The sequence below is a fragment of the Mycteria americana genome, chromosome 2 (genome assembly GCF_035582795.1).
Source record: "Mycteria americana isolate JAX WOST 10 ecotype Jacksonville Zoo and Gardens chromosome 2, USCA_MyAme_1.0, whole genome shotgun sequence".
NCBI classification, from domain to species: Eukaryota; Metazoa; Chordata; class Aves; order Ciconiiformes; family Ciconiidae; genus Mycteria; species Mycteria americana.
The window spans coordinates 94883630-94899507 of record NC_134366.1 but is presented as its reverse complement, the minus strand read 5'-3'; the positions used below and the strand labels follow the sequence as shown (position 1 = coordinate 94899507).

Below are 15878 nucleotides of genomic sequence, written 5' to 3'. Positions count from 1 at the left end.
CTACTCCCATCTAACATACTTAATCTACACAGAGCTAGGGTTCTTAAAATCAGGCTCTTAATTTATAAAAGCTATAAAGTTCTGCTAGAAACTAATAGAAGTTGTTGATCATTCCTTCCCTTCATCATTTTTAGCTCAACTCTACACTAGAAACATTGTTTCAGCAAACTCTCGGTGTTACTCTCTTACAGAAATCTCCTGCACACCTAATGATGCATTTTGTACAGTGGCTACAGAATTAGCTGGCTTTTGTTTCCTGCTTATAAATAGTTGTGCAACATCACACTGACATCCAGCTTCAGAAACTAGCAACCTCTGCATAGCAATTTATGTCTCAGTGTTGAGGATGATTTTCGGTTGCTGTTTTTAATGAGAAAATTTGAGACTGTGTGTCCTGATTTTAGCAAGCTTCTTCAAAACTGTCCCCATTCATCTTCTCCACCTAACACATTTCCCTCCCCTCCCTCCCATCATGTTTCCCATGGAAGATTGAGCAAGATTATCCTTTGAACTTCAAAGCACCTTACAAATTTAACTTACTCTCAACATTCCTGTAAACAGCAAGATCATTATTATCCATTCGGCTGATGAGACGTCCAAGAGCTACTACTGAGAAGCTTCTTATGTGGTTTATCTTGCCAGGAGATCGTAACAGCTTACATGAGCCCAGTAAAGCCTGAAAGTATGGTTCTTCCCATGTTGTTAATGCCTGGTTGGAAAATATACTTACAACATTTTCTGGCTCTTACAGTCTGTCATCACAGAAAGGCACCACGCAGATTTTGCATCTGTCAAAGTTTGCAAATGAGCCACAGGATACTGAGCAAAATGTGTGGCAAACAAAGGCAGAAACTGCATTGAGACGTATATTCACCATTAGAAGCTTAGTTATGGTGTTCAAGAACCAGAAATGAGCTATGGACAGTATGAGGATGAGGTACAGTGTCCACCTGCTTCTTCCTGGATGAATGAAGCCATTCAAATATGCAACAGGTTAAGAAAGAAACAGTGGAAAGGGCTTTGTTGCTGTTCCTCAAGTTGCAGACCAGCATTATTGGGGGCAGGGAAAAATAAATTAAAAAAATTGTCCAAAAAGGAGCCATCGCTTTTGTCTCCCCCCCATTGTTAGATGTGCACTTATCAACACCACGTGGAGCTCCTGCCACTTCCCTCCTGAATGCCCTGTATCATTGACAGGTACGTAAGTGGCCTTTCACTTCTCTCCCTCCAGCATAAAGGAAAGGAATTACCTTCTGGTGGAGGGAGAGCATTATAGGAGCTAAACTTTCAGATCAAAACAAAAGATGGGGCATCGTCTCTCTCAAAATTATACCCTGTATACTGCGTAAATAACCTACCAAATAAAATGGCTACATATAACCTGTTCTCTGCTGATGGTTTAGGAACTGCAAGCACTTCTGGACAGACCCATTATTCAAACTACATGGACCAGCACTGCCCGCGTAACTGTGACATACCGAAATTGTCATGTTCTGTGATTACAGTAGGGCAGGTTTGTTAATGATAGGATCAGATTTCTTTAAAGATAGGATGGCAACAAAATGGAGTGGCCTCCTGCACTGTCAATAAAATGGTACTAGCCACTTTATTCCTGTAGAGTACACTTCAGGGTTTTTTTGGTTTTTTTTGGGGGGGTGGGGGTGTTTTCCAAGCATCTCTCCCAGAGAAAGGAGGTTGCTAAGGTTGCTAAACAACATGGGGCAAATTCTAGAGAGGAAAAAAAATAGCAAATACAGGTGGATGCTTTTGTGCATACTGAATGGCATTTGCTGCACTGTGAAATGACTCCACTTATGTCCAGTGCCTCCCCAGCCATGTATAAACCACCTCGATGTAAACTATAGAAAGACAGAAACTGTTAGCATATACAGCAGTGTGCTCAAATACACACAAAAATAAGTTTTCCAAGTTCTGGGTGCCATTCCTCTACTTTACCACAAGTTGACGCTGGCATGGACCAGTTAGCTCCTTGTTTATTTTGCCATGCTCAAGCCAGAACTAAACATTCTCTAGGAAAGTCTTTTCCAGCCAAGGTTTACAGCTAAGCAAGTCTCCTGAAATCCCAAATTAGCAGATTTGCGGATAGCCTATGGATTCCCACCTCACCTATTTTAAGAAGCAGGCTTCATCCCTAGTTACCTACTGCAGGAAGGGGAAACAGATTGCTCTTTATTTTATCATACCTGCCATGTTTTCTCAAAACTAGTTGTGCACTAAGTAAAATTCATGCCTTCTATGTAGAAAGGATCTTTATGAGGAATTGCAATTTGCTCCAGACTTGCTATTCCTGAATTGGGTGTATTTTTGTGCTGTTTAGACTCTTTGATTTTATTTTCTTTTAGAGTCAGTTTTTCATACTCAGAGGAGTATACATTAAAGCCTGAGAGACTGTACAATTTTTATGTAGGGAAAATAAACCAGGTATTTCCTTGCTGAATGAAAGATACAGTTAAACACAGAGCTACAAAAATAAGCACTCTCAAACACCATCCGCTTGGTTCTACCAATACAAGGGGCATGGCCCATGTAAATTTGATGCAAAAAATTCTTAGCAGGGTGTTAGTAGGATCTAGGAAGTTGAACCATTTACTACTGGAGGTAAGCCCACATTGCCAAACATTTACACGCTCAGATCTACTAGAAGTATGTTTCCCATGGCTTCACCACCACCACCATTGGAGAATCACCTCCTCCTTTACTTCACCCTTAATTTCCGATAAGGGTAAGAGGGACCTTTGAAAACTATTGAGTGAAAAGGAGAGCTGCCTATCACACATTGCATCATATAAAAGCAGGGAGGTACATCTGCAAGCCCTGTTGTCTCATCCAGACCAGGAATATGAACTTCAATCTTCTACCTTGAGTTAGAGAGTTATGCCAGAGACCCACCAACACCTACAGCAGCCCTCTGGATTCTGAAAACCCAAGCCCACATCTCAGGACTGACCACAGCAGTGCTGCACAGTGTTGCCACCAGCTGTACTGTAGTCACAGCAAGGCCTTCTGCCCCACCAGAAGTTTCTGAAGGTGACAACCGTTCCCAAAAAAGCTACCAGACATGTTCCCACTAAGGTGTCCAACCTCCCACACATGCAGGTTTACACTGTTATTTTCGTACCTCGTTACACTGTTCGAGTGCCTGGCTGCTATTCAGATTTATGGTAGACTAACACTATTAACACTGAGACAATCCTTGGAACAAAGTGAGATTAAATATATGGTGAAGACTCCGGCGGAAACGTTTATCTTTTAACAGGCCATGTTCCAAACTCTGTGTGCTAATCTCATAAGCAGTTTTACTGGAGCACAGAAATTTAACTAGAGTTTATTTTACTTCTATCACTTTTCCTACAGAAAAATAAAGCTCTCTAGCTTGTATTTTGCAAACAGATTGTATTTTTTTGGGGGGGGGGGGGGGGTGGAGGGGAAGGGAAAGAAGAAAAAGGAAAGCTGAGTTTTGAAAATTACAGTTCACATAAAATGTTCTGATCTAATTTATTTCCTTTCATAAGTTGAAAGCAAGCTAATTTAAAAGTTTAGAAGATAGACAGACAGCACCATCATCTTCTGCTTAGGAGGAAATTAAGGCCAGCAGAGGTAATGAAATGGAAAGTTGACTCTGAAAGCGTAGAACAGAGCAGACACATCTCAGGGTATTACAGTTAAATCATGCAATACCTGGAAAACTCTGTCTTTATGCTGACCTATACCCAGACAGTTCTAAAGGTGAGAACCACTACGAGATAGCTGGTTTTAAAAATTTTGTTTTCTTGTAAAGTTGCAACATGATTCTACTGCTAGTGGTTTTTGTGGGGTTTTGTGGGTTTTTTGGTTGTTGTGGTGGTGTTTAGAGCCCAATCATTATTGCAGTCTGCTCTATAATGAAGAATGAACCCTTCACAGCTTCATTCACCAAAATTACCCCATTCTTCTGAATAAATTAGTTTTAAAGGTTCTGAAACACTATCCTTGGGAAAGGGGATGCCGTAAGGGAAAATTTTATGTGTAGATCAATATAATTCAATGCCATACGAAAACGGACATTTGAACTCTGAAATTCATTTGGTAGCCTTCAATGGAGTGTATTCCACATAATTCTTGCTGTTAACTCAGCTTCTTGCCAGCTTCTTTGCAGGAGAAGATGTGTGTATACTGGCACATAAATAAAAACAGGTAAGAAGAGAAGTCACAAAACAAAGAAGGAAACATGTTGACTCAACCCATTAAACCAGACACAGTGAGTCCATAAACAAGAAAAACCACTGTTACCACAAAACTTCATTGCTATGTATTAAACTGAAGGATGTGAAAATTATGTATTTTTCAACTGTTATGCAGCAAGTGTGATTTATCAGCAGCGGTACATGTACATGGTTTAACCTACTGTCAGTCACAGTAGGTTAAAAATGCAAAAATTAAGTAATTTACATGCGTTTGTCAGGTTTGTATTTTGGAGTAAAAATTGGAAGGCACACAGACTGACAATTGGATACCAGCATTTCTATTTCTAGGGCTCCCCAGTTCCCCTAAAGTCTAAGAGTAGACAAAGCTTAGATAATTTGTTGGTGCCAAGAGACAGATTAATCTTTCTTACATGAAAGTAGGCTGGAAAATATCACATGAACATACATTTCTGATACTTTAAAATACTCATGACTTCTCTCATTCACAGTTCAGTAGGAACTAAAAGCAAGACAATAATTAGAAAATAAATATTGTATTCTTTCCCTCCCTCCCTATACCACTATTTCATATAAGAGATTATAGCATGAAACAGTTTATATCACAGACCTATTGTGTATTTCTCTTCCTTCTTTGACATGAAGTACACATAAAAGAATGCTCTGAAGAATCAATCTGTAAATTATCTTTGATATTCAACTTTTCCATTTTCCATACGCAGAACTTAAGTTTTATTTCTGACAGGTGATAAGGGGCTTATGTCCTTCTTAAATAACAAAGCCTCAGACTCTCTGCCAGTGTAGATGTATATAGGTTTTACTGCCTGTTATATGAGCTTGTACCAGCTAACAGTCTACCTGCATAAATTCAAAATTATCCCCTCCCACAAACTTGATAATAAATATCTTGTTACTTTTTGAAAACAGTTTTTGTCCTAAAGTTTAAGTTAATGAACATTAAACTGCATTTTATGACAGTTGGATGATGCAGAACAGATGTTGAGCTAAAATTTCATTTGCCAAATGTCAGCTCAGAATACGTATGTAAAACTGGAATATTAGTAATCCAAACTACACAGTGAAGACAATGGAAAAAATTGTCAACTACTTCAGTGCCTGCCAACCATTTTTCTGGGACTTCAGATGGAAATTCCGCCTGAACTGAAGATTCCAGAAAATAATGTTCAGTTTTAGGAACTCTAATTGCTTATTAGGATGAGTACGTTCTCTTCTGGCTATCTGTTTGTCATCTTGAGCTGACTGACATATAGCAAATGCTAATCAAAAGCCTGCAATTAGTATGCTTTTGTCTTGCAGATTTTCCTCTGCCAGTGAGCCTTTGTTTGGACCTCTGGTTGGACAGGTAGGCTCAGTGTCTGAAAATGATGCCTGCCATTCCCCTCCACGATTCCTGTCAGTCTCAAAAAAACCCAACTAATCAGCCAACCAAAGCAGCAATAGGTCTGTAAGGAAACTCAAAACTTATCAGTTGACAAAGTCCATCTGCTGACCAACATGGTTTTTTTTTCTCTCGCTGTGTAAGATATAAATGATAGGCCCTTTGAGGAATACAATGCAACTTAACACAGCCATTGAAAGTCTTTCTTGTATTTGGGCCATGTTTTCCTTTCCCCAATTAAAGACAGTACTTCTAATTATACCTCCCATGTCCTACCCTAAATAATTCCTGTCCTTCCATAATATTTTTTCAAGCATCTGGAAGGTCTTCTGTCCCCTCCTTTCCACACTTGTCATTTATCCACATTTTTGTAATCTATCCATAGAAATCAACATTCTATAAGTCTCCTGGTTGCTTTTCTCCAAACTCCTTCCAATTTTTCAACGCCTTTCCACTAGCTGAATGATCAGCAACTGCTGTAGGCCACAGATAGTTTCCCAAGCCAGTCTGCCTACGTGGACTATATCTTCTGGGGACCAAGGCATAACATAATCAGGTGTGCTTCTGACATTTCTCTATAAGAATTATTCAGACCAACAAGTAAGGGCAGCAATACTAAGAGACACCACGCACAGTCCATGGATCAAATGAATGAGATCAAGAGTAATGCAAACCTCTTTTACAAAAGTTATTTTGTGCAAAATCCTAATCCATCTAATAGTAGTTAATAATAATATTTAATGATCCCCTCTAAAGAGTTTATGAAGTTCAATTTATACCTGGATGCCTGCTCGCTCCTACTTTACCTACAGAAATCAATACTCATGAATGCACAAATGGTATCACAAGACGAGAAAAAACCAAAAAGCAGGCAAATGAAAAATTCGCAAGAGGAAATCTTCTTTTACAAGCACATATCCTATACATTAACTGACTAACAGTTTTGAAGTGATAGTAGAGCAACTAAACAGAGATAACCTTTTCTTAAAAAGATATTATGTCTAGGATCTGTAGAGATATTGTAAATATGTCTTTCCTGGCTATAGGGAATAGTGCCTTCAACAACATCACGCTTCTCCTAAGAACATTTCATATAGATTACAGTCATTTCTCCTCTGGTTTAGTGCACTCCTAATGTAATTTTCTTTAAGTTCGAACATGAGACAATTACAAAGCAAAGCTCTTTTTCCTCTGTGGGCTTTTATATTCTGGAATACAAATATATCAAAATACCAATGTTTCAGAAAAAGACTGTTTCCCTCTGGTTACCAATGTTTGCTCTGGGGCAGGGGGAAGAAGGGGAGGAATTCAATTTATATTTTTTCAAATTTCTGGAGGAAAAGCTAAGGGGGTAAAAAAAAAAAAAAAGAAAAGGTTGAAGACATAAGTTTTCTCAACAAATAAAACTCTGCAATGGCAGAAGTAGCTGCAAGCAATGGTGTTTCTGATGCGCCACAAAATTTAGCTGCTGTTGTGTTCCTGGCTGGAGAGACAGAGAAAACTGCTATAATGCTAAACAAGTAGAGAGATCAGGTTGTGAATATTTGGTTTCTAATGCAGGGAAAGAAGTCTTTTCAAATTGTTGCTTAAACACCTCCAGCATTTCTGTTGGGGGCAAATTTTTGGGCTCTCCTATCATTAAATTACACATACCAAAAATAAATAAATAAATCACACCATCTGCCACAGAAAAACCTTGTATAAATTAACACTTTCAACAAGTTCAAACTTAAGTTACCAAAGAGACTTGCTTTCTTTTCTATCAGAAAACTGAACAAAATCACCAAGTGCATTGAGGCTTATAGTTAACATTTCCATTGCTGTTATGGAATTCAAATAATTTTCCAGAAAACTCTCTCTCTCTAATCAATCTGTCTGCTTGGGGTATGTATGGCTATAAAGTTTCCTCCTTGCACCTTCCCTAGGTATATGAGGGTGGTCATGCCTCACAGCAACACTAAAAGTTGTGCTATACATTTAAAAAGCATGCACAGTAACTACGATTTCTGCAAAGCTGTAACATGTACATTCTGTTACCACATACTGGCATTGGAAGCCTGCACAACACACAGGGTAAAGCAAAAGCCTGATTACGTGTTGCTTCCACACCGCTCAGTCTCACTGCCCGATACCAGAATATCCTTTACTGCAGCTTTTATGAATATTAACTGCAGACAAACCAAGAACTGTAACAATTTCTGCCCAATGAGCAACCTGAAAATTGAATCGACAAAACAGTCATACCACTCCTCCCATTTTCAGAGAAAATTACTTTTCATAAGCTTTTGAGGGGTGGCGCTACTGAAAGCGGACTACATACGCACATTTAAGACCACACCTATCATTTCATTTCACAGAAGAGCTCATGAGAGCCTTCCAAGGTAAAGCATTAGGACAAAGCTGTTATGCAAACAAAATCTTTCATGTACAGTCACTTTTTGGGGGGTTTGGTTTTTTTTTTTTTTTTTTTTTATATTCAACAGGAGAAACATACAAAGCAAACCGCAATTACAAACCTCTGCACGAGCAAGAAATAGTAGACAATGAAGGTTTCACCCACCTGGGATCTTTCTGAATGCTATCAATGGAAGGTGACCTAGCCAAGGTCCCTTCAGGTGGGATGGCTGGCCCAGATTTGCTGTATGGTGATTCAACAGAAGGACAATACTGCAGCTGTCGGTAGGGGTCTGCGTAATTGGAGGCTGGGCCGGCTGCATAGCTGGCCCTCTGGAAGGTCGCTGTTGCGTTCTGTGTGCCGTGTTGACTGCCTGTGCGCTGTAAGGGTACGGAGTCGACACCAGGGGAAGATGGGGCTACGACAGGAAAGTAGGGACAAAGTAAAAAATTGAGGACCTGTTCACAGAAATGGTTAACCAGGTCTAGGCAGAGGAAAAAAAACCAAAAAACAAAAACCACACACATATAAAACAGGGGTTCAAAAAGAATGAGAAAAAAAAAAACCAAACAACATTGTCATTTTCAAAACCATTGAAGTAAATAACCATCAAACGAATTTCTAAATGACATGCCACTTCTGGACTAGAAGACCTTTACACCATTTAAACAGACTGCAGCAGTGCTTTTCACTTGGGGTTTTAACTGCACTAACCCGAAATGAAAAAAGTGCAGAGGAAGCATGGGAATAGTCAAGCTAAGATTCACAGCCACCACCAAGTGAGACTTTTGCAGTCCTTACAGGGGTGGAAGTCAGTCAGATCCACCAGCAGAAGGAGGGTCACACCAGGCTCAAGAGTCCAAATTGAGACGGATGGCTCTACGGCAGAAGAAACAGACAGCCATAGCCATCCCAAATTTGTAGTCCTGGTATCCATAAAGCAGGTAAAACCAGACACCTGCTACTGAGAGTCACTGCATATGCTTCGTTAACCCATCTTCTGCATATTTCACCTTAAGACCTGGCAGACTGCTACTGCTAACTCAGTTTGAAAAAGAGCTAACCATAAGGTGATCATGTAGATTTCTTAATGCATGCCAGCAACGGCTGTGCTCACACACCACAGCTCAAGATTAATGCATTACCAGTTTTGAGCAGCTTAACCAATAGATTTAAACTGACTTAACTCTTTTGCGACTCAAAAATCTTATTAATGTCTCTGGTAGCCCATTATCTTTCTGCTACAGCACTGTGTACTAGAGATCCAGACTGCTTTATGATTCTTATTAAACATGCAATATTTTTGAACCAAAGTCCAGTTAATGGCAAATGAATTATCACTGTAAGGGCCAGAAGACCAATAGCCACATGATCTTTGGCCTGGAAACAAATACAAATTAAATGCTGGCTCTGCTCAGAAGGAAATTTGGACTGTTTGAAGTGGCACGTGAACTTGTGGTGGCTCCCATTTCCCCCTGTCCCAAGACAAGAAGAATACTTTTGCCAACAGGAGTGGGCCCAGGTCCAGGACTATTTTTAGCTGAGTCTAATTCACATGCTAAACTGTAAACAAAACCACATATTCAAGAGACAGGTTTTCATAATAGATTTCCCCAACATTTCTCATTAACATGCACATTTACATTTTAAGAAAATAAATATCTAATATATTATAGGTCCATGAAAGGTACTTTAAGCATTTTATCTCAAACTGTCAGCAAATGAAACACAGTGAACTTTAAATACAATTACAACAGTTTTGTCTGACCTAGTACTCGCCAAAGTTACAACACCTGGAAATTTTAAATTTGTATCAAATCTTTGCCTTATTTTTAATTTTTTCTTATGGTTCTGAAGTATATAATTTTACAATAACAATTCTTATAATTTTGTTACACATATAGATAAGTGGGTGATCCCACTTATCTATTATTTAATCCCATCACTGGGAGTGTTCAAGGTCAGGTTGGACGGGGCTTTGAGCAACCTGATCTAGTGAAAGATGTCCCTGCCCATGGCAGGGGGGTTGGACTAGATGATCTGTAAAGGTTCCTTCCAACCCAAACCAGTCTATGATTACGTTAACTTACATATATAGCAACATTTTACAATTATTGCTTTTGTTTAATTACTAGTATATATTTCCTTACGAAATGAGTAATAAGACACATACAGACCTTTTCATAAAACTGCACCAGTTAAAATGCAGTAGCACTATCAGCATACTGAAACATCTCATGCACAAATCATGCTAAATTCAGTGTTAGGAAGACACCAGGAAAACATCACATTTTAACAGAAAATACACACAGTTCAAAACCAAAATTTGGTGCCTTGTGAGAAAAAGAGTAAAAAAACAAGTTAGAGAAAATACTGGAAATATTTTCAAGTGAAAAAGCAAAAATGTAGTTGTATACTGACGTAGCATACTCTTAAGAACTGTCACTACGCAGAATATGCTGCTAGCTTTTGACACATCATATGGGGAATTGCGAAAAACCCTACAACACTAATACTGCTGGAAAACAAGAACTTCATTGTAATGTAGATTGCTTTGCAAAATATTCCACTGTATTTCCCTTCCTCTCCTTTGCAAGACAGTTCAATGGAAATCATGTTTGCTTTTAAATTCTTTGAAAACTTTTCTTTCTATTTTCTACTTTGTCTTGTTATCAAAATAGGTATTTATATGAACTGAAACTAGCTGTCACCCTAACACCTACATGCTTTTTGAGTCACTCTGATTCATTTCTCAAATTATCTTCCTAGCAGACTGTTACTTCCTTTTGAATTTTATCACAATGAACACAGAAGTGCCATAGTCAGAATACGAGAATGAGACAAATCTATGACTCAGTTAAACATTCACAAATAAGCTTGTTTGGCCAGTGTTACCCAGATCAATTAAAAGACAAACAGAAAAACCCAAACAACTAACACTTTAGAGTAACTTCTACACCTAACTTGACTACAGTCACCTTCATGGATTGTAAAAGGGTTAAGCTTTAGCAGACATTTTAACACAAATAGTTCCATGTAAAACTGAAGCAAAGCCATCTCCTACCAATACATTACTCTTGCTTAAACAAATCGTTTTGGCAGCCAGACTTACTGACTGAAGCATGGCTCTTTAGGCTATGGCAAACTTTCCATCTATTGAGATCTCCCTTCTATTTAGCTATTAAAACAGCAAAGCCATAGTGATTATGTTTATTACAATAAATAAATTCAGAAGTCCATTTGCCTCACCCAGGAACAGTCAATCTTCAGTGAGCACAGGGGCATCCATAAGGCGCACACTCGGAGTGGACCAGAAAACGTTCATCTATCAGCTATGTTTGCAGATGGTCATGCAACCTTTTTATGTGTTTTTAAATTGAAGACACATACCCCTTTCTCTAACATTCGCATTCGACTCTCCTCTCAAATTCAAGCCAGCTACACCTTGATCGGAATCAGCTCAGCATGGGTAAGATGCAATGCTACTTCAACAAGGACCAGGGGTTTGCCCCAGCAAGGGAAGAGAGGGGCAGGAAGGAGTTCTAACAGAAATGCTGTTTCTGGAGAAATGGGCTGCTTTCCCCTCTCCCAGCACCAGCGACCAGCCCAGCCTTCCTGGGAGGTGGCCTGGTTGAAGCAGGATCATGACCAAGTCACGTTGTTGCCCTGGGTCTACGGCTGGACCCTATTCTGCCTCTGCATAAAGGAAAAAACAAAAGTCATAATCAGACTGTGAAGAAGCAGATCTACTTTTGTGGACACCTTGACACCTCACTGATTTAACAAGAAGCTTGGAGGTAAAGGTGTTCACAAAACTAGACCTGCTTCTGGTCTTCAAAAGTCCCAAAACTGACAAGATCAAGATTAAAATCAAAGAAACAAAAGGCCTCAAAACCTTACTTATCCTGTATCTTGCTTTACCTAAGTGACCACCCATTGCTTTTAATAGCGACTGCTGCCCCCACTTTTTAAAAAACTTACATGGAATTCAGTGGTTGATGTCAGACGAATAAGTCTCTCAAGTTCTGCTGTGCTCCTTTTGCACTGGTCAGCCTACCTGCGGCTTCTTCCCAGGACCACTCGGCACAGTGGCCTTGCAGAGGCATGGGGAGAGGGCGACTGGCATCCGGCCACCCCTTCCAAGCGCCTCACTCCACGCACACGAGAGGGGCTTGCATGGACTGCAACCTGCAACGCTGAGGCTGGCTCACACTGATAGTAGGGTCACTCTGCTGCAGCACCCACCCTGCTGCAGCTAGCAGATACTAAGTATAGCAAATAACATGCTCAGTAGTAGGCCAATAAAACTCTATGCATTCATGAAATTCTAAACTTCAATGTAAGAAGCACGCTTGAAGAGGAGAATTTTAATTTTGGGTTGAGAAAAGGGTTTCATTGAGAATTTCCAAAATGAGCATTTCACACTGTGCAAATCAAGAACTATAGTCTCAGTGAAGAGATTTCAGTTTGTCACCTAAAGATTTAAAATCCTGTTTTAATTTGGCATGTCACTAATACCTTAAAAATACCGTATCATCTCAGCCCTTCACTACTGCAGCACCAAAATCACATCCCCAGAAATCAGAGTGTCTGGAGTACCACACAGACATTTAATATGTTCTTACAAATCTTTGCCAAAGATAAAGAAAAGGCCCTGTTAACTATAATGAGAACTCTCCAAAGACCTGATGTATGTCCTGATTATAGTTCTCTTGATTGCAGAAATAGCATAAAGAAAAGCCAGCCTTTATAATTTTCTACGGCTTTTGCACAGTATTAAGAAAGATACAGCAACTTTTATATTAATGGTGAAAATTTAGGTGTATGACTAAATATGTTCACTAAATACACTACGTCGAGTACCACACATGAGATACTCAACTCAGAAATTCACTTTCAGATTTTGTATCTTCTTTTCAAATCTGTGACATCTCTAGAAACAACTAATAAACCCCAAAAAGCAAGAATATGTTGCTTTAGGCAGGGATACTATTGCACCATACCTAAGTATCTTAGGGAGACTTAATTCACATAAGAACTGCTAAAAAGTTCAGACTTTCTAGAAGTCAGAGGGCATTTTGCCCAGTTAACGTATGTAGGATCAAACCTTCAGAAAGGATAAACTCATTTGAGAGACTTATCTTGCTACACCTTCTTGCTGGAAATTACTTCGCTGATGCTGCTGTTTCATTTGGGGATATTACCTTGTAAAATTTTCCTCTTATTATTCTATATTAGACATTAAGTTCCTGTGTTAACCTTCTCCTTGTGCCTTTCATACGGATTTCACAATTCTTTACTTTTTTTTCCTTCACTGATTTGCACCTGCAGTTGACTCTTACTCTCATGTGAAAGTTGAAAATTGGATCCCAGTAAGATGTCCTTTCAGTACAAGGTACGTCCACCATCCCTCCACGAGTTCATAAATGATACAAATGCAGGGCATTCTGTTGGTAGCAAATATATAGGAAGATTTATAAAACAGATACTTTTCCCATCTAATACACCATAAAAATAACACAGTGCATTCTCTGTCAGTTAGGAAACAGAATTCATCAGGTTTGGGGGATGCAAACAGATTTTATCTCTAAATGTTAAGTGAGTGTTTTAGAGCATGCACCAGCTTTTTTGCAAAAGAAGTTTAACAAAATAGATTATCATCAAGCTAGGAGCAAATCAGCAATCCAAAGTAATAAGCACAAGCAGTCAAGTTTAACACTGTTCAAGATGTACGATACATATATAATAATAATAATAGTAAGTTTGCTTAGCAGTTACTTTTAGCAGCACTTTTCCACATTGGAAGTGTAAGATTTTAGAGAAATATATGGTTGGGGGAACCTGAAAATATTTACCTAGAAAGGAAAAAAAAAAATATTCATAATTGTTATTAGCAGCTAACTCTAAGGTAGTTAAGATTTTATGAAGGCACTATCATATCCTCTGTTCAAAGTGCACATGCACAAGGAATTTCATACTTTAAACATGCAAACTGAGAGCAGAACCAAAAAAACACTAAAGGATTTCAAGATACAAGGCTCCAATTTAGATTTTAAATAGTCAGGATTATGCTGAAAATATCAACACCACAGAAGTCCTATGTAGCTTGGCAACTTTGCTACATAACTTCTTGTAGTCCAAACAGGAAAAACACAGGCAAAACTACCACATCTTTCTATTCCTCTTGTTTTCCATTTTCTCCTTCCTCGCTTCTCCACACTCTTTATTTTGTCCTACTTAGTTGCTGATCTTGCAATCAAAACTCCAGTCTCCAAATTCTCAGCCAGAGAAAAACAAAAAGAACCTGTAAGCAAATCTTCCCTTGCATCCTCACAGGACGGGCTCTTCTCCAGCCAGCCAGCCTTTGCTCTCAACACATCAACCTTTGAGGGCTTCCAGGATTGCATCAAACTCCCCACAATCAACTGGAAAAGCCTCTTTCTCTCTATTACCTCCACGTCCTCTCCCTCTCTCAGGGATTTCTAGTTATGCTTCAAAGACTCAGCTAGCCTTGTTCCCCTAATTCTTGCTGCTAGCTCCAGCGTTCTCCAGATGCTCATATTTTGTGTATATCAGGGGAAATACAACCTCCTTCCCCCCAGTCAGCTCCGCCACGCTCAGCTCAGTGCCTTCAACAGCCGGGCATGGCAAACAGCCAGTCTCCCTGCTGTACCAGGTATGTCTTTTTAAGGGAACATAACATGCCGTACAGGGGAAATGCAAGCAAACAAAAGCAATAGATATTGAACAGCATGGTACTTAGCAAAAAAGGTCTATTTTCCACCCACAAACATGTTAGTCACAATTTCCTCAGGTACTGGTTATACCTGGCTGTCACACCTACTTGTAATTAGTGTGTCTACATGCTGTTGCAAGCATGTATCCAGTAATATTTTTATCATCAGATGTTTCCATGACATGCTGAGGAGGAAGCCTTTTTATCAAGGCAACATCCATGTCTCTTCCAGATGGCATCATAGGAGATTTATGTTGTTCATAGTTTCCGATCCCATCTTCAAAACCAGAGGTAGCTGTTTAGCCGCTATGCTACGGGAAATACTCAGTGCATCTCATTCCCACTGCTGGCAGCTGCAGAGTACTAAGCCTAATGAAGATCATAAATATACTCAAAGTGATTGTATGCCCCAGTAATGAATTATTACCCATTCGCTATTTGATTCTTTCAAAAAATCTTAAAATCATCTCCTGACCATTGCTGTATTTACATGCCTCTGTTTTGCAGAACAACTCCTTGCTTCATAGAAACCAAGGAAACATCACTTGTGCTCTGCATATTGTCATATTCAATAAATCCTCTTCCAGTGCAAAAACTGACAATCTTTGAAGACTGAAGCACTGAAGTTGCTACTGCACTGATGTATGCTTTCATTTCAATTCTCTAAGAGCGTTCTTTAGATCTGACACTAATTGTTACAATAAGGCTGAACGTTCCTTTGCTTAGAAACTGATGTTTTTCCATAATGCAGAAATAATCGGTGAAAGAAAATACTGCTTCCTCGGCTTCTGAGCTATTCCCCTGTTTACAGAACAGCTGATATCTGGTGACTTTGAAGGCTCCTTTTGTCTATATTGTTCCACTTCAGTTTGCACATTCTCACGTTGTCTGTGTCTTAGTTTCCTTTTCGTGCTTATTTTTTGTTTGAAATACATGTCTTTTTTCCTTTTATTGAACAGTTCCACTGGGGGAAGATGTATAACTGCCATTGCCTAACCCTTAGCATATGGAATAATTTTCTTAATCACCAATTTAGACTTGGCATTTCTTTACTAGTAATTATTTTATTTATGGATTCAAGTATGTGATTAGCTGCTATCAATCTGAAATCACCTAGTTCCATTAGGGTTAGTAACGGAAGCAAGT

At 39.1% G+C, this 15878-nt stretch overlaps 1 protein-coding gene across 1 annotated transcript in view; it reads right to left on the bottom strand.

The window, feature by feature from the left end:
* The window catches only part of CTNND2 (catenin delta 2), a 566347-nt gene that overhangs the window by 245544 nt on the left and 304925 nt on the right, over positions 1-15878 (bottom strand). Inside the window, exon 8 of the mRNA XM_075495646.1 lies at positions 8162-8414. Coding sequence (XP_075351761.1) covers positions 8162-8414 — 253 coding nt within the window. The remainder of the gene's footprint in view (positions 1-8161; positions 8415-15878) is intronic.